At 46.0% G+C, this 24,924-nt stretch overlaps 1 protein-coding gene across 4 annotated transcripts in view; it reads right to left on the bottom strand.

Moving 5' to 3' along the window:
* The window catches only part of LOC309400851 (RNA-binding protein 33-like), a 379,136-nt gene that overhangs the window by 145,254 nt on the left and 208,958 nt on the right, over nucleotides 1-24,924 (bottom strand). For all 4 annotated transcript variants that reach the window (XM_081969557.1, XM_081969558.1, XM_081969559.1 and 1 more), the window contains exons 8-9: nucleotides 24,106-24,311; nucleotides 2,781-3,057 (exon numbers count right to left, since the gene is read on the bottom strand). In XM_081969557.1, coding sequence (XP_081825683.1) covers nucleotides 2,781-3,057; nucleotides 24,106-24,311 — 483 coding nt within the window. The remainder of the gene's footprint in view (nucleotides 1-2,780; nucleotides 3,058-24,105; nucleotides 24,312-24,924) is intronic.

Raw genomic sequence — 24,924 nt, 5'->3', positions numbered from 1 at the left:
CCATTGTTTGGAAACTTTGGTTTACAAATTCAGTTCCATTATCAGTTACAATGGTAACTACCTTAAGTTTTGTTTTTCTCTCAGCAAACTTTATCCAATTGCAAAATTGCTGGAATGTCTCCGTTTTGTCCTTCAGTAAGTAACAAAACCCATACCTGGAATAGTGGTTCACAATACTCAACACATAACGTGCACCCCCGATACTTGGTTTCATGGGACCTATTAAATCTGCAAATACTACTTCTAGAGGTTTCTCAGTCTTAAAGCCGTCTAGCCTGTTTGCAGGATTAGCCTTACTCTTTTCCTTACTGCACACGTTACAGTTCAAATACTTAGTACATGGCTTCAACTTAATTCCTTCCACTAGTTTAGCGTGTGCTGTAATGTTTTAAAGTTAATATGCCCCAGACGCCTGTGTAACAAATGTATGCATTCATCATGTGGTTTAGCATTTGTATACACAGAATTAACTACACTTTCATCAGCCATTACATACAAACCATTCTTTAAATTAGCAGTAACCATTTTACCTGCTTTCTCTATGAGACATGTATCTCCTTTAAATGTTACTGTGTAATCGATAATGACTAAAGCCCTTACTGAAAGCAAATTAAACTTAAGTCTCGGCACATACAACATATGCAATTTCTCTTTTACACATTCACAGTGTGCAGTTCCTTCCCCAGCTGCCTTTAGCTTCCACCCATTAGCCAAAGACACATGTTGTTTGCTTGCAGACATTTTGACAAAGTTATGTCTATACCTAGTTATGCACAAGGACACTCCACTATGTATAATCCACATATCGTGGTTTACAGATGCATTACATCTCTCTAGCATTTAAAGTAACAGATACATTTGTTACAATCATGGCTTATATACATTGCCAAGCCAAGACTAGGGTTACAACCCTAACAACTTCCCTGCACCATAAAACACCCCTAGCACAAAGACAAGATGGTGTCCCAAATTCCTTGCATTACAAAGAGGATCCTATCTCAGGAACTGAGTCATGTTATGCTTACTTTACATTGGTAAATACTTTACACCTAGCAATGTGTAAACAGGCTTTTAAATTAATTTTGGGATCCCTCACGGCTCAAACATCTATCAACCAATCAGAAAAGCCTGTTTGTTTAGTATTAGGCCCCATGTGCTCTAGATGGACTTCTTTTGATTCAACCAATGGGAAGGACCTCCAGTGAATAATTACTATGTCACAATTATTCAAGATGAAAGGGATTGTGGGACAGCTAGGCCTGGCGTGTGAAAGGCCATGTGTGTCACAGTGGGGAGGTTTGTGTTGATGCACCTGTACTACCAGGTGAGGAGGATTATGGGGCATGGAGGGTTGGCTCGCAATGACATCAAAGTACTTCCTGTAAAAAGGGTTTGAGGGTCATGGAAGTGTGGGGTGGGAGGGGAGGGGTGAGGTGGGGGATGTCAAAAAGCGGTGGGGCTACACTGTAAACAAAACATGTCACAAAAGGGTGGAACTACAACATAAACAAAACACATCACAAAAGGGGCAGGGTTACAACATAAAAAAACAAGCATCACAAAAGAGCGGGGCTAACTAGTCCTAACAATGGTATGAACTCCTTACTACTGTCACTGAACAAAACCCTGAACTCACTAAACAAAACTCTTGGTACTGGTTTTTTTGTTTCAAGAACATATTCTCACTTAAACCTTCACTGATTATGCTAGTATGTGACTTAGTTTTATTTCAGCATTTTACTGTGAACTCTTTCAAAGTTACAACAGCACTGAAAAAAGTAACTTATGACTGTTTTTCACAGTTACGACCGTTGCAGCATCCCTGTAGTCACGTCATCAAAATTCAGATACTTGGCAACTGGTTCATACTTATGACTGTTGCTGTGTCCCAGGATCACTTGATCCTCTTTTGCGACTTTCAGATAAACAAAGTCAATGGGGAAGCCAGATTCATTTAACAACCATGTTCCTAATTTAACAACTGTGGTGATTCACTTAACAACTGTGACAAGAAAGGTCATAAAATAGAGCAAATGTCACTTAACAAATGTCTTGCTTAGCAACAGAAATTTTGGGCTCAATTATGGGCCATTCTACGTCAAGTGGTCTGATGTCACAAAAGTGCCCAGCTTGACGATCACCGATTTCGATTAAATTTGGTGTGAACATGCACACACATCCCCAATTAACATTGGATAAGTGTCTTTTTTTGTAAAAGCGGGCTGAAGATACCCTATTTTTGGCATTTTTACAAAAACAGTCAACTTTACACTCAATTTGTAAACTATTGCAAAGCAGTAGTAGAATGAAATTTTATATTCTAAAACCTTGAGTTGCTACGTTATTATGCACAAAGTTTCACGTTTCACGTACATCCCAACCTCTAATCCTTTGCCTAGTACTATCCACAAAGCTACTGGGGATTTTTTTCTACAGTTCTTCCACTAGAAGTCCTTCCCATCTTCTATTTCCAGGGGATGAATCTGAACTCTGTATAAAAATCTGCTGTACTATGAAAATAAAGATAATATCAAAAGAATATCAATATCAAGAAAGACATTTGATCGACACTGATTAGCATAGTTGATGATGTTCAACAGCAGCTTTCTTGGCTTCTATCTCTTTCTCAGTGGTACCTCCAAAGAGATTCTAAAAAATCCAAGTACGTTTACATCCAAATACGTGCTTTACTTCTAAGCAATAGGCTTTTCCCATTGCATTTTATATTAATGTCTATACAAGGATAAAAGACCTTTCACTTTCTCTGAAAAAATCCTTACCTTGAACAGGTGTTACTACGGTTCCTTTGAAGTGTGGATTTATGTGTATGTTTTTTGGCTGCTGGGATGCCACTGAAGGAGGAGTCATCAGTATCCTTGGGGTTTCTACTTGGGATGGCATATGAATTCCTTGAGAGGGAGGGGGTGGTGTATGATGCTGAGTGGGGACAGGAAGCAGACCTTGTGGCTGGTGCTGCTGCTGTGGTTGTTGCTGCTGCTGCTGCCGGAAAAGATTCCTAATGGGTTGCTGATGACGAAATATTCTTTCTGAATGTGTCTGAAATTAAAAACAGAAAATAATGTCTATTACTTAGAAAAAAAATTTAAAAATGTCCCCACAAGGAATACAGGAATCTTATATGGGATTAAACAGATTCATGGCTGCTGATAGTACATATAAATTCATAGGGTACCTTCAAACTTTTTTTCTTGGGGCATGGGCAAATGAAAGTGGAGACATCCTAACCTTGCTGAACACCCATGCAGACTGAATGCACAGAAGTCTGTTTCTTGGGTACAACTTAGCATTACTTTCTTACGGACATGAGTACAGATAGTCCTCAATTTTGAAAGTGGGTCACTTTCTTGCCAGCCCATACCTCCATCTTATTTTGCGACAACCTTGCTCCTTCTCTCTTCTCAACCTCCCTTCTCTGTCTTCTTCTTTCCTCCTCTCCTTCCTCCTTTCTTCTTCCCCCCTCTTTCCCATCTCCTCCTCTCTTCTCCTCCTTCTTACCCTCTCTCCTACTCATAATTCCCCTCCCTTACTTCCTCTACTTTTACCCTTTCTTCCTTTCCCTCCTCATCCTTCCTCCTTTCTGTTGTTGCCCTTGCTTATTTACTTTCTCTGTGGCATTTCAGCAATCCCAACATTACATTTTCATACAAAATAATTTTCTGTTACATTTTATTTCTAATAATAATTCCACTTGTATCATTTTTAAACTTGTATACTTGCATTTTAATACTTTCCTATCCCCCCCATTTAATAATGTGTCATCTGAGTTATTTGTTTCATACTTTGTTCCTTTCTCTTTCTATTTGTATCTCTTTTCTAACCAATCATACAATCGCCCCCATGTCCTGTAGTACACTGATTCCTCTTTGTCCTTTATTCTTGATGTCAACCTGTTCATTTCTGCACAATCTAATATCTTCTTTATTATCTCTCCTTCTGATGGGATTTTATCTGTTTTCCAATTTTGTGTAAATACAATTCTAGCTGCTGTTATTATCTGTACAATCAAATATGAAACTTCTTTACTATATTTCTCTGGTACAATACTTAATAAGAATACCTCTGGTCTAAACTCTATGTGCTGATGTATCATTTTCTCTAACCATGTTTGTATTTTAACCCAATATCTTTTTGCATCTCTGCACGTCCACCACATGTGATAATATGATCCTGGCAATTGATGACACTTCCAACATTTGGCTGATTTATCCTTAAACATTTTTGCTAATCTTTCAGGTGGCACGTGCCATCTATAAAACATTTTATACAAATTCTCTTCATATGCTGTTGCCATTGTTAATTTATAGTTCCTTTCCCATAATTGTTGCCATTTTTCTAGTTCTATTGTGTATCCAAAGTTTTTTGCCCATCTTATCATTCTTTCTTTAACCTCTTCTTCTAAGTTTATTCTGAGAAAGTAACTATACAGTTTTTAAATCATTTTTTCATCCGTTCCCATAAGTATCTTATCTAGTTCTGAATTTTCCATGTTAAAACCATACTCTTTAACGTCCTTCTCATATCTTGTTTGTATTTGCATTTGTTTAAACCATCCTATATCAATCCCTTGTTCTTCTAATTCTTTCTTCTGTTTTAGTTCTATCCTTGCTGTTAATATATCTTTATATCTAATGATATTTCTCATACTACTAATATCCGGGTGTGTCAAAGCTTCCACCGCTGAAAGCCACATTGGTATTTCCATATAATGCTTTTCTTTTACCTTTTCCCATTGTATATAAACCATTTCTTACATAATGTCTCTGAAAATAACCATGTATTCTGTTTTTCCCATACCACAAAAATGTGTGCCAACCCAGTTGCATATCATGTCCCTCCAAAGACAATAACCTTGTATTTCTCAATATTATCCATTCTTTTATCCACGTTAAAGCTGCTGCTTGATAGTATAACTCCCAATTCAATAAACCAAATCCACCTCTAGTTCTTGAATCTTGCAACGTTTTAATGTTAATTCTTGCTTTCTTTCCTTGCCAAATATATTTTCCTATTATTTAATTTAATTTTTCAAAGTACTTTTTTTCCAGTTTTATTGGTATTGTTTGAAACAAAAATAATATTCTTGGTAATATATTCATCTTAATTACCGCTAGTCTTCTTTTTATTGCTTCCATTACTTCTATTATTGTCTCTTTTCCAGTGCCTTTTAAAAATTTTCTGGAATTTTGGGTGTTTCTACCTTCTCTAAATACTGTTTTATCTTTTCCTCTGTCACTGTCTCTTGCTGGTATAGTTCCTTGTAGTAATTTTCCACTATTTTTCTTTTTCCTCCTTTTGGTAACAAATATTCCCTTCTTGGTCTAATAATTGGTTTATGAATTTTTTTCTTTCTCTTTTTTCATCTTGTATGCCAGTCATCATCCTGGTTTGTTTGCATTTTCAAAGAAATGTTGTCTTGTTACTTTTATTTTATTTGCCACTTCTTCATTTTCCATTAAATTCAATTTATGTTTTTGTTGCTCCATCAAATTTTTGATTTTAGTATTTTGTGGGTTTCTTTGTAGTTCTATCTCCAATCTCCTAGGTTCTTCCTATATCTTTTTTCGTGTTTGTCTATTCTGTTGGTTCCTTTTTCCTAGATAAGTCATTACTAGTTGTTCTGTCCCGTGAATACAAGGAATATGCAGACCCAGGCTTGGCTGTCTGCCACGACTAAATTACACAGATAAAGTCTCCCCTTGGCTGGGAGCATAGAAAGTTCTCTTCACAAACACAAGATAACACTTACAGAAGGCTTTCGCAATGGCTTGAATATGGACTGTTGTCTCCTGCAAAGATCCCCCTCCTTTCGCTCCATTTATAAACTCTTTGAGAAAGGCCACACCCTTAACCAGCTGTCCCTACTTCTTTCTATGGCGTCTTCTCCACAGCTGTTCCTGTTTCCGATCGACATCTACGCACATCAGGGACAACCTCCCTCTGTTCCTCCTCACTGCTCCCCGACTCAGATGCCACCTGGTGGCCAACAGGCTTCTCTAGTTCCTGCTCTGACTCCAAACACCCTCCAGAGTCTTCCTCATCCTCCAGAGCAGTCCCATAATGGTCTGAGCTGTCAGAGTCCACCAACAACTTAGCCGGCTGCTGCTGGACCACAACACTAGTCCTCTAGTATATGCTTTGCTGGTATCCCACACATTCTGCAGTGATGTTTTCTTTAAAGAAAAAGTTCCGTTCTTTTTCTATATATTGCTGAAATTCTTTTTCATTTAGTAAATTCTGATTGAATGTCCACCTCATTCTATTTCTCTGATCTTTCAATGTCATTATTATTGGGTTGTGGTCTGCCCATATACTCGTTTCTATATCAATCTTATGTGTTTTAGCAATTAGATCTATTGTCGTCCAAATCATGTCTATTCCTGACCATGACATATGTGTATTTGAGTAAAATGTATATTGTTTTTCTCTCAAGTGTCTTCTTCTCCACACATCGTATAAGTTTAGTTCATCCATCGTGGTAAATAATGTTTTAGGAAGCTTTCTCCTTAGCTTTTTGTTCAACTTTGTAGTTTTATAGTCCCAACTCATTATTTACAATCACATTAAAGTCCCCTAATATGAATATTTCTTCATATTCATATTCTATTATCTTTTTATGTAGTTTTCCATAAAGTTCTTCTTGATTCTCATTTGGCGCATATATTGCCACCATCAATATTTTTTTAGAGTTCATCATTATTTCCACTATCAATATTCTTCCCTCTTCATCTTCAAATATTTGCTTTGATTATATTGACTTTTTAATATATAGTGCCACACCTTTTTTGCTTTCAGATCTTCATCCACTTTATTTATTCTTTCTTTGAGGTCTTCATGCATAGCCTGTAACATACACTTTAACTCAATACTGGTTGTATCTTGTTGCGTTGTCGTGTTTGATGATTTTTGTGCTGTAGGGTTTGAGGTTGTTGCTGTCGATGAAGAATATGCTGTTATTTTCTTCATCTTGATAATTTATTTTTGTAATCCAAATGTCAAAAAACAAAGAAAGAGAAAATAATTATAATCCAGATTTTGACCCTCCAAGTATCCAAAATCCATCTCTTTCAAATCTTTTTTTTATATAGTTTTTTATTGTTTTAATTAAACACACACACACACACACAAAACATTCTTCATTACATCTTCCAGAAAGCATGTCGATTGGTTACAAATAAATTTCGTGTGTTACTACCACAATCATTCTTTATACTTCATTCATATTGGATTATATATTTTAAATGAAAAATCTTTATATACCATCAATGTACCATCACTCTTATTTAACTCGGAGGGAGGCCCGAGACGCTGGACGCCGATGGAAGGCCTTCGAGAGGGCCGTAAGTCGGCTGGAACGGCGCCCGGGCCAGGAGCAGCGGCTGAGGTTCGCTGAGGCACGGGGAGGCAGGCTGAGGCCAGGACTAGTTGCCGGAAGCCTGTGCTGGAGCCTGGCAGAAGGGGGAAGACCTGTGGCACTAGGGGCAGGGCAGGGCTTGCCCTGGAGACAGGCAGGAGGCCCCTCACCTGGCAGGCAGAGGATCCATCGGCCTCTTGCCAGCTGCCTGCCATGGCTTGTGCCCAGGTGCCCCTCGATGAGTACCTTCTACAATCTGCCCGTTTGACATCTGGCATCCTGCTGACTTCCTGCTATTTATAACTGCTTCTAGATGACTTTTGGCGTGCACCTGCCGGGTTACCCCTACTATCTCTCACCCTCTCACCCTCGCCATCTGCTATTTTACATCAACTAGCCACTACAAACTATCTGCCCTCTTCTGCCCACAATGGACCGCACCCAGGCCTCCATTTATTATCCATCTACCAACCGATCACCTGACCAGCATAATATCTTCCCACCTAGATGTGATCGTGGACACTGCTTTCCTCCCATTAGGAATCCTGGCTTATTGACTTTTACATCAACAGCACCCTGACCTTGTCATAGCTTTTACCACTATGTACTCGAGGTCGGACTTGCTTCTACTGCGGGAGTCCCCCCTCTCGCAGGCATGGCCCTTTGCCCTCTCAGGGGCCCACCTTGATGACGGGTTTGTGAACCCAGAGAGGTGGAGGAAGCGCAAACTTAGCGGGTTTTTAATGAAATGCTTTTTATCCTTTTTAGGGGGCTCCAGGGTGGGTGGGTGGGTTAATCAGGCCAGGAGGGGGACCAGTGCCAGGCGAACAGGTGAGATCAGGAGGGAAGTGAGCGGAGTAGGGGGGGAGGGAGAATGATACTCCAACAGAGGGTTGCCCTATTACAACGGTCGTAGGGAGAGGTGGGTGCGAGGACAGAAGATCTCGTAGTCGGTTGGGAGACCGTGGCTGTTGGACACGCCCGGTCGCTTGTACCAACCCCCGCAGCCTAGGTGGCCAGGAACTACAGAGCAAGGGCCTGAGGCTGATGCTTTGCAATGCAAGGTCCGTTATCAACAAGGCCCCCCTCATTAATGAGTTGATCTCAGAGGGGGAGCTGGACCTTGCAGGGATAACGGAGACCTGGTTGGGCCACGAGGGTGGTTTACCCCTCGTGGAAATGTGCCCACCGGGTTTCCGTGCATTCCATCAGCCCCGGGCCCTGGGTAAGGGTGGCGGTTGTTATACGGGAAGGTCTGGAGCCAAGAGAGTTCACTGTGCCTCAGATATCCGGGTGTGAGTCCCTTGGTGTGAAATGGGGCCCAGGGAGGCAGTGGGGCTTGCTGATTGTATACTTGGCTCCTCGCTATGCATCAGCAGCCATGCCCGAGCTCCTCGAGCTGATCTCAGAAACGGCAGTTGAGACCCCCAAACTTATGGTTATGGGGGATTTCAACCTGCCGTCGACGGGGGAAGCGTCCGAGGTGGCCCGGGAGTTCATGGCTTCCATGACAGCCATGGACCTGACCCAATTAATTCAGGGCCCCACACACGAGGGCGGTCACACACTGGACCTTGTTTTTGTATCTGGGCAGTGGACGAGTAATCTGGGAATAGGGGATTTGGTTATTACTCCCCTGTCATGGTCAGATCACTCATCTCTCCGGCTCGACTTCCCTGGCGCTACCCCCCACCGCGGGGAGGCGGAACCAGACTGTCCAAGTTGGTACCGCCCCAGGCGCCTGATGGAACCGGATAGATTCCAGACGGAGCTTGGGCCACTTCCTGTAGCCCTGACCCGCTCTCGGTCGGAGGACCTAGTGGCCGCCTGGAATAGGGCGGCTGCTGGGGCCTTGGACCGGGTTGCGCCTTTGCGACCTCTCCTACGGCAACGAACCACCCTGGCTCCTTGGTTCACCGAGGACCTAAGGGTGATGAAACGCCATAGGAGACGCCTAGAGAACAGGTGGAGGTCCTCGCGCTCCGAATCTGATCGAACACAGGTAAGAGCCTATTCATGGACCTACCTTGTGGCATTAAGAGCGGCCAAACGTAGACATTGTGCCGCTCTTATTGCGTCCGCCGATAACCGCCCTGCTGCCCTGTTTCAGGTGACCCGCTCCCTCTTATCACAGAGGCCGCGGGAAGCCCATTTACAGGGCAGAGCAGAGGAGTTAGGGAATATCTGCAGGACAAAATCGCTCAGATCCGGAGTGGATGGGCCCCCCTCAGTGGACCAGAGGAGTCGTCAACAGCGAGTCTTGAGAGACCATTCTGGGAGGAGTTTGATTCTGTTGCCCCCGAGGATTTGGACAGGTTACGTGGACGGCTGCGAGCCACTACATGTTTATTGGACCCATGCCCCTCCTGGCTGGTACTGGCATCCTGGGAAGTGACACGAGGCTGGCTCCTGGGCCTAGTGAACGCCTCATTGGGTGAGGGGTCCTTACCGGCCGCCTTGAAAGAGGCGGTGGTGAGGCCCTTACTCAAGAGGCCTTCCCTGGACCCAACGGAACTAGCTAATTATCGTCCTGTCTCCAACCTTCCCTTTCTAGCGAAGGTTGTAGAGAATGTGGTGGCACAACAGTTCCCACAACACCTGGAAGAAACCGACTATCTAGACCTGCGCCAGTCCGGTTTCCGACCCGGTCAAAGCACGGAGACGGCCTTGGTCGCATTGGTCGATGATCTCTGGAGGGCCAGAGATAGGGGTTGTTCCTCTATCCTGGTCCTATTAGATCTGTCAGCGGCTTTTGATACCATCGACCATGGTATCCTATTGCGCCGGCTGGAGGGGATGGGAGTTAGGGGCACCGTTTTGCGGTGGTTCGGCTCCTACCTCTCCGACCGGACACAATGTGTGTTGGCAGGGGGGCAGAGGTCGACCCTGAGGTCACTCACCTGTGGGGTGCCGCAGGGGTCGGTCCTCTCGCCCCTTCTGTTCAACACATATGTGAAGCCACTGGGTGAGATCATCCGTGGTTTTGGGGTCGGATACCATCTGTACGCTGATGACACTCAGCTGTACATTTCCACCCCAAACCACCCCAACGAGGCTGTCGAAATGATGTCCCGGTGTTTGGAAGCCGTCCGGGTCTGGATGGGGGACAACAGACTCAAGCTTAACCCCTCCAAGACAGAGTGGCTGTGGTTACCGGCACCTCGGTTCAACCAGTTGATTCCATCACTGGCCATAGGGGGCGAACAACTGCCCCCTGTGGAACGGGCGCGCAATTTGGGCGTCCTCCTAGATGCCCGACTGTCGATGGATGACCATGTGGCAGCCGTGGCAAGGGGGGCGTTCCACCAGGTTCGCCTGGTGCGCCAATTGCGCCCCCTATTGGACCGGGACGCCTTACGCACAGTCACTCATGCGCTGGTGACGTCTCGTCTGGACTACTGCAATGCTCTCTACATGGGGCTCCCCTTGAGATGCACCCGAGGACTACAGCTAGTTCAGAATGCGGCCGCGCGGGCTATCATGGGGAGTACTAGGTACTCCCACATAACACCTCTCCTGCGCGAGCTGCACTGGCTGCCTGTGGTTTTTCGGGTGCGTTTCAAGGTGTTGATCACCATCTTCAAAGCGCTCCAGGACCTAGTTACCTGCGGGATCGCATCCTACCGCATACATCCCTGCGACCAATTCGCTCTCACAGGGAGGGACTCCTCCGGGTGCCGTCCACCAAGCAATGCCAACGGGCGGCGCCTAGGAGTAGAGCCTTCTCTGTGATGGGCCCAACCCTCTGGAATGACCTCCCCCCCGATATTAGAACTACTACCGACTTCCGCTCCTTCCGACAACAACTTAAGACTCACCTGTTTCAATTAGCCGGCCTGGCCCATTTATAGTTCCACTCTTACCTCCTGGCGGATATTTTATTTGGGATAGTTTTTAGGGTAATGTTTTTTAAATTTTTAAAATTTTAATCTAACTTGAACTAAATTTGTACAGTGAACTATTGCTACCTCCTCCAGTCCTATATTTATTTTATTTATCGTATATTTATACTATGTATATTTATTGTTCAATTGTTTTAATATGACTGTACACTGCCCCGAGTCTCTTTTGAGAGAGGGGCGGTCTAGAAATTGAATAAAGTTAACTATATTTGTTTAAACGTGCTTTTATCTAGAATCATTTGTATTTAAGGACACAACCACATACTGGCATTCGTTAGCTATTTCTATAAATTTCAGGCTTATATCCAATTGCTTTCACCAATGCCAACCCATATAAAATCATTAAACATTATCCATTAACATTTCGTTATTATTATTGTAGTTATCTAACATCTTTAAAATAAATCTAGACAAAAATTTATTACTAGAATTTATAAGTACCCAGGAAAGATTACATCTTTATAACAAAATCTAAACAAATATAATTAATGAATCTTTTCCTCAGGTCCCATATTATAGTTTATATCTAAATTGTAGTAAAATTTATAGGTACCCAGAAAGAATTACATCTTCATAACAAAATCCAAACTAAAAAGTATTAATAAAATTGATAAGTCTTTTTCCCAGGTCCCAATTTACAGTTTATATCCAAATTGTTTTCACTAATTAGAGTTGTTATTTCACTATTATTATCATAATGAATTATCTGTTAATGAATAAACATTTTAAGAAGAACAAGAACATTCTATAAGCATCTACAAAATCCTACTTATTAATCACCAAAGATTAACTAAGTTTTTAATTATCAGCATTCATTGTCAACCTGTGTCTATCCAGTAACAAAACACTCTTATCTCTTTAGCCAGTTGTTGCGTCAATTCTCTTATTAATTTCTTTATAGAGTTCTTAAAGACTTCTCTCCATACTTTTTTGCTCAAAAAATCTCTCAAGTAGTCTCGTTGCCCTTCAACTGGAATTGACATTAACATATCTTTGATTATCAGACGTCTTTCCAAAGCTGCTTCTCCTCCTAGTTCCATCATCAAATCCATATATTGAGAAGAGGGATAGAGCTCCAAATAATCAAATTCACTTTTCCATATCTTCCCATTTTCACTCATAGGTGCTTCATTAGTAAGTTCATCTATTATCTTGCCTTTATCTTCTATATTTTCTATATCTTTATTCTCTTCTTTAGTTTTGGGAGCTCCAATCTCTTCCACTGGAGTGGTGAGCCAGGCGTCGCGACGACACAATGTGCAGTCTCGATATTCCGAGACCGCCGTTGATTCTTTTGCCGCTGTAACGGTCCGTATGGACCTAAGCCGTCCCGAAGAGACGGTGAAAGGGAGACAAATCCTTGGTGGTCACAGGGATATCACAAAGTCCCTGTTTGACCCAAGGGAAGCTCTCCAAATCAGCGGTAAATAGACAGCCCCGGGCTGACAAAGTCGGAGACGGCTCCGGAGGAAAGGCAGTGAAAATGAAAGTGAGTCGATCGGGTGAGATTTTTTTTTCTTTGAGAATGACTGCCCAAGGGAAAAAACTTTTTTTTAAGATAAATTAGTCCTTTAAGCTAAGAACAAAGCGGCGAAATTTATCTTAATTGGACTGCCTTAGAAAGTTTTTCTTCTTCTTCTTCTATGTAACAACGTTTTGTGGATTGAAGTGATTGCTTGCTTCCTGTTTCTCCTCTCAAGTGAATGAATTGATTTTTTTTCTACTTCTTGTTACTTTATTTTTTGGCTGAACTAAAACCCTTTTTTTATCTTAACAACTCTTCCTCCTACTGTTTATTAAATTCTATTAAAGACACTTAGAGATTTTTGTTTTGTTCTTTAAGCCTGAAACAAATAAGAAAAAGTTGAATCTGCCACTCGGAAGCCAGAACTTGGTTTTTTTTCTTCTTCTTCTGAAACAATGTATACCTTGTCTTACTTTTTTTGATTTTACTGAAGTTGGAGGGTTTGCAGCTTGTTTATGGAAACTGATAACAACTCAAGGACATGGACTGTCTCTCTACAGTGTCTGTGAGAAATATTTTGGGCAAGGAAAGGCAAAGAAAAGATAGAACCCCCCTCTTCTGAAAAAACTAGAAGAAACTTGTGCTTAAGTAAATTCAAAATAAAGGCATTTTTAAACATTAAAGAGATATTGAAGGCGAGAGTGGCAGTGGAGTTTAGATCTTTTTTCTCCTTTGGGAAATATGTATCCATATACAGATGAGAAAACCTCAAGCTTACAAGATGTTTGGGATGGACTTCAAAATATATTGGAAGGATTCGAGAGATTTGGAAAGAAGCTGGATAAATTATTGCTATGCGCATCTCTTTCAAATCTGATGGACCAAGCTTCAGGTTCTTGTTACCCTAATCCAATTATAATAAAGAGGAGAGAAAAAAGCAAACTCCAACGAAAAGAGCAAAAAATAATAATAATAAAGTAGCAAAAAATGGACCATGATTACAAAATAAAAATAAGACTTTAATCCCCCCTTATTTCCTCCAGCTCTGGCAGGAGAAAAAAAAAAAAAGCCCAATAAGTAAAGAGTATCAAAAGAAAAAAAAGGTTGATTAAAAAAAAATCTATAAATCCAAGTACAAATCCACCTAAGGGAAATAACTTCCAGTACTAATACAAGCAAAAGCTCTACGGTTCCAAAACTCCTGTCAGCGTTCCAAATATCATCCAGAATTATCTGGACTAAGTACTGTAAGCGACCCCTAAGTACTGAGTACTGTAAGCGACCCCTATTCAGCCTGGAGTCTACGATTTTTTCCACCTCAGATTGTGTTTCCCCTTCTATCACTTCAGGAGGAGAAAAAGCTTGGGTGGATGCTCTTATGCTAGACCCAATTACTGGTTTCAACAAGCTACAATGAAATTCTGGGTCAATTTTCCCTAGACTTCTGGGTAGACTGAGTTGAACTGTAACTGGGTTTACTATCTTCACTATTGGGAATGGACCAAGAAATTTGGGGCCCAATCCCTTACTAGGCATTCTTAATCTCATGTATTTGGTAGATACAAAAACTTTGTCCCACACACAGAAGGGGTTTTGGAGCAAGCGATTTTTATCAGCTTGCTTCTTGTAGGCTTCTGCCGCATCTGATAGAGCGTTCTTCATATTCTCCCATCCTTTCTTTAGCATGTCCATCCATTCATTCAAAGACATGGAGGAGGGAGGTTCTCTAGGCAGCTAAGGCATGGCAACAAATTCCATGCCACTGGTAATCTGGAAAGGAGTAAATCCAGTGCTGCTGTGGACCGCATCGTACGACACCTCTGGCGAAGGGTAGCAAGTCCGACCAGTTGTCTTGCTGATAGTCCACATAACACCGGATGTATTGTTCCACCACTGCATTGGCTCTCTCTGCTGCGCAGTTCATGCTGGGATGAACCTCTGCGCTCAGTTCTTGTGTGGACCCAATGGATCTCAGGACCTCTCTCCAGAACTTAGCTGTGAACTGGACTCCGCGGTCTGAAATTATCCTCTTGGGCACTCCGTGCAGGCGATAAATGTGTTTCACAAACATTTTCGCTAATTTCTTTGCGGAAGGCAACCCTGTACAAGCGATGAAGTGCGCCTGCTTGTAAACCAAATCAATAATTGCCCAGATTACTCTGTTCCCACTGCTGTCTGGGAGTTCCACGATGAAGTCCATTGCGACCTCTTCCCATGGTCGGTTAGGGCTGGCCACTCGTTGTAGCAGTCCAGGGGACTTCTCCGGCAGTTGGTTGGGCTTTTCCTCCTCCGAGGCCTCCCCCTTGGTAGGACTCTTCGTCACCTTAAGTTGGGGATCCTCTTCCAGAGGTTGTTGGCCCTTTTCTTCTTCCGGTGGTAGCGGCTCAACCACAATAATCAATTTCCTACCACCGTCTTCCCACTTTATAGTAGGCTTCCACTTGTCAAGCCATGCAAGCCCCAAGATTATTTTTTCCGGCATCTCTGGAGCCACAATGAATCTGAGAAGCTCATAGTGGCGGCCAACTTGTAACTTCACCAGTTCAGTTATTAGCGTGGCTGGGTCCCCTCCAATTAGCATTCCATCTACCTGCTCAACCCGAATGGGACAGGCTAGAGGTCTTGTACGTATGCCTAGTTGCTTGACAATCGACATGCTGATTAAGCATTGAGTGCAACCGGTGTCCACAACTGCTTCAACTTCCCCTTCCACCCCCGTCTCAGGTACTTGGAGGTTGACTTGGAAGGCGAAGGGGTGGATGGGTGCACTCACCATTGGGTCATCTTCAGCATTTTGCTCCTCCAAGGCCTCCCCATTGGTAGGACTCTTCGTCACCTTAGGTTGGGGATCCTCTTCCAGAGGTTGTTTGCCCTTTTCCTCCTCCGAGGCCTCCCTCTTGGTAGGACTTTTCGTCACCTTAAGTTGGGGATCCTCTTCCAGAGGTTGTTGGCCCAGATGAGTTTTTTCTGGTGGCATCTGGGGCCTTCTCTTTACCACCGTGGCGGTTGGTGTGCACCTTTGTGGCATTGGGGCTGGAACCAAGCACTCTGACGCTCTGTGGCCAAGTTGACAACAACGGTGGCATTTTATTGGCCCCCACGAAGGAAGGAACCTAGTTACATCTCTAAGCTTAGGAACCGCCACTTCACGTTGTTCTGCTATCCATCCTGCAGCTTCCCCATTGGTAAACCCTTCTTCCATTGTTAAGAACCTTTCTCTGTAGGAAGGTGGGGTAAGAACCTGTTGGGGCATTGCAGGTGCACATGGTCCTGCCATCCATCCTGCAGGCCTCCCTTTGGTAATCCCTTCTTCCATTGTGGAGATTGCTTCTCTGTAGGAAGGTGGGGTAAGAACCTGTTGGGGCATTGCAGGGGAGACTGGAACCGGTGGGGAGGTCAATCCCTCGGTTGGCCACTGCCCATTTATCTGCCATGGTGCCATCTGCTGAGGGAGGGAAGGTGCCCACTGGCATCCCTTCCATCCATGACCTGGGTTTAAGACCCATCCCGGGGTTGCCTGCTTCACAAGTTGCAGTTCAACCAACGATGGCTGGCTGGGGGGGGGGGGGGGGTTATGTGCCAAGGACCCCTCTGCTGGCTTGGACGAGTGTTGTGGCCCAGCAGGAGCCGTTGGAGCTGCCACCAGACTCCGAGAGTGAGGGTCCCTATGAGTCGGCTCTGGAGGACCCTGGGCAGGGTTCTGACTCTGAGCAGGGATCAGAGAGTCTGGTCAGCCACCAGGAGGCGCCTGAGGCATGGAGCAGCGGTGAGAGCCAAAGGAGGGGGGCTCCTGATGCCATGCCTTGGAGCAGTGGGGAGGAGTCACGGGACAGTGACTCAGACATAAGCAGGGAGTTCTTAGATGCCCGTTATCGCCGTGCCCACAGGCGCAAGGAGCAAGGGCGCAGTTACCGGCGGTAATTGCTCTCAGCTGCTGGTAAGTAGACTCCCCTTCAGTCTATAAAAGGATTGATTGAGCATACGCCCTTTGCAGAAGTCAACAAAGGAACTATTCGGAAAGTTCTGTCTTGGAAGGTTATCATGCTGGACAGCTGCTATCGTGTCTCTGTGCTGGAGGGTTCTGAGAGTCTTGTCGTGGTGGATTGCTGCCAAGGATCTGTCTGTCTGTTGGTGCAATAAATCCTGTTGAAGTAGTTTTGGTCTGGAGTGTATTCTGTGTTGCCGAGGGAAGAAGGGGGGTCAGAACAGATTGACTTCTGCCCCAAACGAAGCTCCATTAAGCTGAAATGGAGCAACTACATGCTGAGAATGCCCTCTTGGCACAACAATTGGCGTTGTTGACTGGACAAATAGCCCAGGGGCTTGCTAATCCCCCCAGCCAAGGAGGAAATGTCCAGTGGCTACTCCAGACAAGTTTGACGGCAACCAAAATATGTTTGCAGCGTTCTTGGGACAATTCCAGCTGTTTATCAGCTTGAGAGCAGAGGACTTTCCCACTGACCGGACAAAGGTGGGATTTATTATCAGCTTGGTCTCAGGCACAGCAGCGAGGTGGGCTACTCCCTTGCTTTCTCAGCCGAGCCCCCTGCTGGACGATTTCCAGGGTTTTTGTAACCATCTCAGGCTGATGTTTGAAGATCCCATTAAGGGGGAAACAGCCACCAGACTCCTTAAGGATTTGCAACAGGGGCGTGGTTCTTTGCAGGATTATGTCAGCGAATTCCAGCTGCTTAGTCAGGACTCTGCTTGGAATGAGCCAGCCATGGACACTTTTCAGGATGGCCTGTCAGATGACCTGCAGGACGAGCTTGTGAGGGTGGAGAGGCCTCCAACGTTCGACACGTTGGTTCACTTGTGCCTCCGGATTGACAGCCGGCTGCAGAAGCGGAGGCCTCGCCGAGCATCCCAGGAGGTTACTAGAGTGCCGGTCCCTCAGGAGACTACAGTTGCACGGGAGGAGCCCATGGAGTTGGGTGCCGCCAAACCCCGCTTGTCACGCACGGAGATGGACAGACGGCGTGCAGGGGGGTTGTGTTTTTACTGTGGGGATCCTCGACATCTGGCTTTGGTTTGCCCCCAAAAGGGTAGGGGGGCTGCGCGGCCTGCGGCCTCCCCAATTCCTAAACAACGTATAGAGAAATGGGCAGAGCCCGATCTGAGAGAGACATTAGGTTGGGTGCAGGCCGGAACAGAGGTGGAGGGGCCTCCACGGCACATGATTTTAGCAGCGCACATTCTCTTGTTGGGTAGTCTACAGGGAATTCCGGCCCATGCCTTGGTCGATTCTGGGACTACCACGAACTTTATGGATGCAGCGTTTGCTACTAAATACAACGTCCCTCTGTGTCTGGTGGACCCTCCAATGCGCGTTGAGACCATTGACGGTCGGGTGCTTCTGTCTGGGCCTATCAAGGCCGCCACGCAGCCTTTGCGCTTGATCTTCGGGGAGCATGAGGAGGCCATCCAATTTTACCTGGCTTTGGACCTGCATTTCCCCGTGGTGTTGGGCTTGGCTTGGCTGCAGGCGCATGACCCTCAAATCTACTGGTCGCAGAACTTGATCACGTTCTTGCAATGCGTCGACCACACCCGTCAGGTTTGTGCGGCCCAGGTACCCAGTTCGCCCGAGGTGACAGTGCCGCCAGATTTAGCGGAGTTCACGGATGTCCTGAGCGAACAGGAGGCGGATCAACTGCCGCTGCACCGGCCTTACGACTGTCCCATTGACCTAGTACCTGATGCGAAACTCCCGACGGGTCGTTTATATTCCATGTCTGAGCCGGAGTTGGCCGCATTGCAGGACTTTATTGACAAGAATCTCACCAGGGGGTTTATCCGACCTTCGTCTTCGCCCTTGTCTGCCCCAGTTTTGTTCGTAAAAAAGAAGACCGGGGATCTGAGACTTTGTTGTGATTACCGGCGCCTAAATGCCATCATGGTACGTAACCGTTACCCATTGCCCCTGATTCCTGAGTTGTTGGAGCGGCTTCGGGAGGCAACAGTGTTCACGAAACAGGACTTGCGTGGGGCTTACAACCTGGTCCGAGTCAGGGCGGGGGACAAATGGAAGACGGCCTTTGGCACCCGGTACGGACATTTCGAGTACACGGTCATGCCGTTCGGGTTGACCAAGGCCCCGGGTGTCTTCCAACACTTCATGAATGACATCTTCCGGGACCTTTTGGATCAGTTTGTCGTCATTTACCTGGACGACATCTTGATCTACTCCACGTCCCGGAGGGATCATCAACGTCATTTGCGTCTGGTCTTGCAGCGACTCCGAGAACATTGCTTATTTGCCAAGCTGGAGAAGTGTCAGTTCTGGCAGACTACCATCGAGTTCCTAGGGCACCGTATCTCCCCTGAAGGAATTGCGATGGAGCCAGGTAAGGTGGAGGCGTTACGTAGTTGGCAACCTCCTCTATGTATGAAGGATGTTCAGCGACTCCTCGGGTTTGCCAACTATTACCGGACCTTCATCCCCAGCTTTGCTTTCTTGATCACACCCCTCACTCGGCTCCTGCAAAAGAAAGTGCCATTTTGCTGGGGCACACGGAACAACAGGTGTTCGTGGCCCTGAAGCGCGCTTTTACGAGGGAGCCGATCCTGAAGCACCCTGATCCCCATCGCCCCTTTGTAGTAGAGGCGGACGCATCTGACATCGCTGTGGGGGCGGTGTTATTGCAGGCTCACGCCCCTGATGGTACCCTTTTCCCTTGCGCTTATTACTCTCGGAAACTCAATCCTTCTGAGCGCAATTATACCATCTGGGAGAAGGAGTTGTTGGCTATCAAGGTAGCGTTCAAGGCCTGGAGACATCACCTGGAGGGGGCCAGGCATCAGGTCGAGGTCCGGACGGACCATCGGAATTTGGAGTTATTGACGACAGCGCGTAAGCTGAACCAACGCCAGATCCGGTGGTCTCTGTTCTTTGCCCGGTTCCATTTCAAAGTAACGTACATCCCCAGTGCGTTGAATCAAAGGGCGGATGCCCTGTCTAGAAAGCCAGAGTACTCGGACCCTGCAGACTCACTTCCACCCCGGACGGTTCTACCCGTCGAGTCCTTCGCTGCAGTTCAGGAACCCGTGGATTTACGGTCTCTGATACGGGATGCGCAGCGGACCAACGAGTGGGTGGAACAACGGAGGGCAGAGGTAGGACCGACATCCCTGTGGACCTTTGACGAGGACCTTTTGAGGTATCGGGATCGGCTCTATGTGCCTGCAGGGCCCCTCCGTGGACTGGTTCTCTCCCAGTGTCATGACACTCCAGCAGCAGGACATTTTGGCCATTTCAAAACTTTGCACCTGGTTTCCCGTACTTTCTGGTGGCCCCGCTTGCAACACGATGTGCAGACATACGTCACGTCGTGTGTGCAGTGTCGACAGGCCAAGACAGCAACGGGAGCTCCTCCAGGCTTGTTGCAGCCATTGCCGACCCTGGACAGACCCTGGGGGGCTGTGTCCATGGACTTCTTGACGGAACTTCCTCGGTCGTCAGGTTTTACCACGGTCCTTGTGGTAGTGGACATGCTCACCAAGATGGCACATTTCATCCCCTGCCGGAGATTGCCGACAGCCCGCGCCACCGCCCGCATGTTCATCCAGCACGTGTTCCGGCTACACGGCCTGCCTGACCGGGTCGTATCAGATCGCGGGACACAATTCACGGCCCAGTTCTGGAAAGGGCTGATGGCCGCTATAGATGTCGAGGTTTGTTTATCCTCGGCGCACCATCCCGAAACCGATGGGGGGACGGAGAAGGTGATTGGGATTCTGGAACAATATCTGCACTGCTTCGTGAACCAGCAGCAGAACAATTGGGCGGAGTACCTGGCCGTGGCGGAGTTTGCATTTAACAACTCGCAGCACACCTCCACACGGACGACGCCTTTCATGGCGAACGTCGGGTACCACCCTCGTTTTTCCCCTCTCACCCCAGTGGACTCTCCGGTCCCCGCAGCGCAGGACTTCCTCTCTGAGCTCCAGGCGGTCCACCAAATGGTGCGCCGCTATCTGAATCAGGCAAAGGAGGACTACAAGCGAGTAGCGGACAAGTCTCGACATGCGGTGCCGGAATTGGCTGTGGGTGATCGCATGTGGCTGTCCACGCGGCATCTTCCGTCCCACCGGCCGATGAGGAAGTTGGACCACCGGTATCTTGGGCCATTCCCTGTGGAGGCCGTTATCAACCTGGTGGCCTATCGCCTGACCCTCCCGCGCTCGATGCGAGTGCACCCGGTGTTCCATTGCTCGCTCCTGATCCCTGAACGGTTGGCTTGTCCTCTCCGATGTCCCTCTTCGCCCCAGCCGTCTTTGCGTGAGGTGGACACACAGCCATCGCACAGAGTGACCCAGATCCGTGACTCGAGATGGCTCAAGGGACGGTTCCAGTATTTGGTCGACTGGACGGACGAGGGATCGGACGGGGGGACCTGGACTGATGCGACGGCTGTGCATGCCCCTGCTTTGGTGCGGGCCTATCATGCGCAATTTCCCTCGAGGCCGCATCCCGAGCGTCAGACCCGGGGGAAGGGCCCTGCGGTGAGGGATAGTGTTGTGGCCCAGCAGGAGCCGTTGGAGCTGCCACTAGACTCTGAGAGTGAGGGTCCCTATGAGTCGGCTCTGGAGGACCCTGGGCAGGGTTCTGACTCTGAGCAGGGATCAGAGAGTCTGGTCGGCCACCAGGAGGCGCCTGAGGCATGGAGCAGCGGTGAGAGCCAAAGGAGGGGGGCTCCTGATGCCATGCCTTGGAGCAGTGGGGAGGAGTCACGGGACAGTGACTCAGACATAAGCAGGGAGTTCTTAGATGCCCGTTATTGCCGTGCCCACAGGCGCAAGGAACAAGGGCGCAGTTACTGGCGGTAATTGCTCTCAGCTGCTGATAAGTAGACTCCCCTTCAGTCTATAAAAGAATTGATTGAGCATACACCCTTTGCAGAAGTCAACAAAGGAACTATTCGGAAAGTTCTGTCTTGGAAGGTTATCATGCTGGACAGCTGCTATCGTGTCTCTGTGCCGGAGGGTTCTGAGAGTCTTGTCGTGGTGGATTGCTGCCAAGGATCTGTCTGTCTGTCGGTGCAATAAATCCTGTTGAAGTAGTTTTGGTCTGGAGTGTATTCTGTGTTGGCGAGGGAAGAAGGGGGGTCAGAACAGATGGGTTATGGGCCATTTAGGTGCCCTCTGCTGGCTTGGAGCATTTTCCCATGCTGATAGCCACGGATTTGCCCACTGGAATCTTTTCCATCCATGCCCTGGGAAGAAAGCCGAATTTGGTGGTGCTTCATTCACAAGCTGCAGCCCAATTTGCGGTGGCTGGCAAGTGAAAGATGCTGGCCAAATCCCTTCTTGCTGTCTGGGTTCAATTTCCCATTTTGATAGGGAATCTGTCTTCAACTCAGTTGCAGGGTTATAAGTCATTTCATTTATCGCTGTAGGGAAGGAGTAATTATCTGCACTCCAGTCCTTCAGTCCATTGCAGCATTTATTAGTGAAGGGGGGGGGGATTGACTCACGTTTGGCTGAAGAAGTTGGTCTGGGATTCCAAACATCTTGTCGTTTCCAGCTGTGTGCTTTCCTTTTCCCCCTTGCATTCCTCCAGATGCTATAAATCTTAAACAGAAATTCCTTCTCCTTTGAGGATTTGCAGAGAAGCGTCTCATCTCAGCTTCTTATCTCAAAAAGCTTACTCATAATTGTTCGCTGATATTTTACGCTGTCCGGTCAACGTTGGGAATTCAGCACCCCCTCACCAGCCCCCCCGTGCGAGGGTGTGTGTGCTGGTGATTCATTTTAAAGGGAGAGTTGGAATAATGTCAGCATTCCAAGTATCATGCAGAATTAAATCAGAATCCAAGGCAAAACTTTCCTTAAAGTTCCAATTTAATAAGTCAGGCATCTTAGCACATCTGTGGAATTCCAACTCTGATTTGCTTCCTGGAATTCCACCCAGTTGAAAGTTCATAATCTTTTGCCCACTCCCATAAATCCATCACATGGTCCAATCTTCTTCTTCGACCCCGACAACTCCACCCGGCTGGTTCCGGTCAGGTGTCAAGGTGCGGAGACAAAAGATGACCTTGGGCTTCTAGAAAGAATGACAACAACACATTCCACAAATCTACTCCTTCCTATTCCCCCCTCCCAACTACTACACTAATGAAACAGCATAGGAAAATAATAGAAAGTGTGGCAGGCCAAAGATCCTAAAAGAAACATAACTACAGGCCTGACACAGCATAGTAAAGAAAGGGAGTGAGTGTGGCAGGCCAAAGATCCTAATATGACTGCAGGCCTGACAACTCCAAAGTTGGAGCCAGAAAAGTAAGAAAAAAAAATTCCACAAAAGTTAAGTCCACCGCTGGTGTTATGTCTTCTTAGGAGATAATTTTTATCACCATTCTGTTTACCAAGTCACTAAGCATTGTCCAAGGTCATTTGCATTCCCTCTGTTGTCACTAGATGGCACTGTTGTTAATGGAAAAAATGAGTAAGTAAAAAAAAGACCAAAAGCAGCCTCAGAGTTCCGGATTCTTTCAATATCAGAATTTGAAAGTTTCAATAGCAATCAACTCTGTCCAATCTGCTTTCTATTTATCCAAACCATCCTCCCAAAAATATTTAATAAATCATTTATCTGTATTAGTAGTCGCTTCTCCGCCACTGCTTTCCCCCACCCACCCTTTTGCCTTCTCTTTTTACGTTCTCAGTCAATCAGGGAGTAAAAAAATTGATTGAATACAGTGTACCCCATGATAGTATCACAATCTCACCCAGACGCTCCAGCACACTTTCTTCCCTCTCTTTGTGTAGCCGCCAACTTTGACAGATCGAAATGACTGTCTTCCTTGCTGCTGGGTCAGGAGCTATTGCAGACGCTCCAGGGGGTTTGCGGCGCCCCCGTTCACGTCTGCCAGTGCCCCCATTCCTCACCGTCACTATGAGACAGATCTGACCTCCAAAGGGGTCCCCAAAACAGCAAGATATTGCCACTCCTCCGGAGCCCCAAAGCTTCACGTGCGTACCGTTGTGATGCTGGCCCAATAGTAGTTAAATTTAAGGACCAGTCATGAGTCACTTTTTTCAGTGCCACTGTAACTGTGAACAGTCCCTAAAGGAATGGTTGTAAGTCAAGGACTACCTGTATTACAATTCAGAATTCTAAACCTACATTTATCAACAAGATTTCTCTGTTTTCGTGATGGAGAACTGCAAGAAGTATCAAGAGTAGAACCATCACAAATCCTAAAACAGATCTTCAGTTGATAAAACACAGTTCTCCCAACTTTAAGAGTCTTCAGAATAAGGCTCTGAATCAAGCATTCACATTTAAGGAGCTAAACCCAAGCAGGCCTTCCACTACTTTAATTCCCCAATCCAACCCATCACTACTGCATTCAGGGTACCATAACAGCTGTCTGAGTTGGCAGTAAAGCAGGCCTGTGATCCTCAATTCTTCCCCTTTCATTGCTGTCTCTTCTTTGTTCTCCCAGCCGACACATTAATGACCCTCCTCGTCTTCCTCCTCTTCTGGAGCCATACCGTCCTTGTTTTAGTTGTCTTTCCCGCTCTTCAAATTCAAGTAATGCTGCTTTGGCTTCTGCAGAAAGTTCTATTAGATGAAACAAAAGATAATTTAGTATTTGCCAGAAGGATTAAGTGTTATGAATTACCCTGCTTTCCTGAAAATAAAACCTCCCTAGATAATAAGCTCACTGAAAATATTGCAACACTGCAGCAGCCATGAGGTGACCATGCTCGCTGCCTCCTGCACCTCAAAAATAATAAGACCTCCCTGGAAATAAGGCCAAGTGCTTATTTCGGGGGTCAAAAGAAAATAAGACCCTGTCTTATTTTCAGGGAAACATGGTAATAAGAGTTTCACTACAGTAGCAACACTGGCATATGTGTAAAAAACATGTTTGGGATAAACACATTTCCATCATCTGACAAAAATTAAATTAATTTTTTTTAAAAAAATAATTAACTTATTGTCTATTTTGTATTTCTAATACAAAGACCTGCAGATACAAATAGAACAACTGTGGCAAAAGAAAGCAAAGGTAGTACCAGTAGTCACAGGTGCCTTGGGTACAATCCCAAAACAACTGGAGCACCACTTGAACACCATTGGGATAGACAAATTCACCATCAATCAATTGTGAAAGGCAGCTTTACTTGGAACAGCTTACAACCTGCAACGATACCTTTAACACCACAAAACA

This window comes from Natrix helvetica (genome assembly GCF_964273705.1).
Source record: "Natrix helvetica genome assembly, chromosome: W".
NCBI classification, from domain to species: domain Eukaryota; kingdom Metazoa; phylum Chordata; class Lepidosauria; order Squamata; family Natricidae; genus Natrix; species Natrix helvetica.
This window is presented reverse-complemented; position numbering and strand designations above follow the sequence as displayed.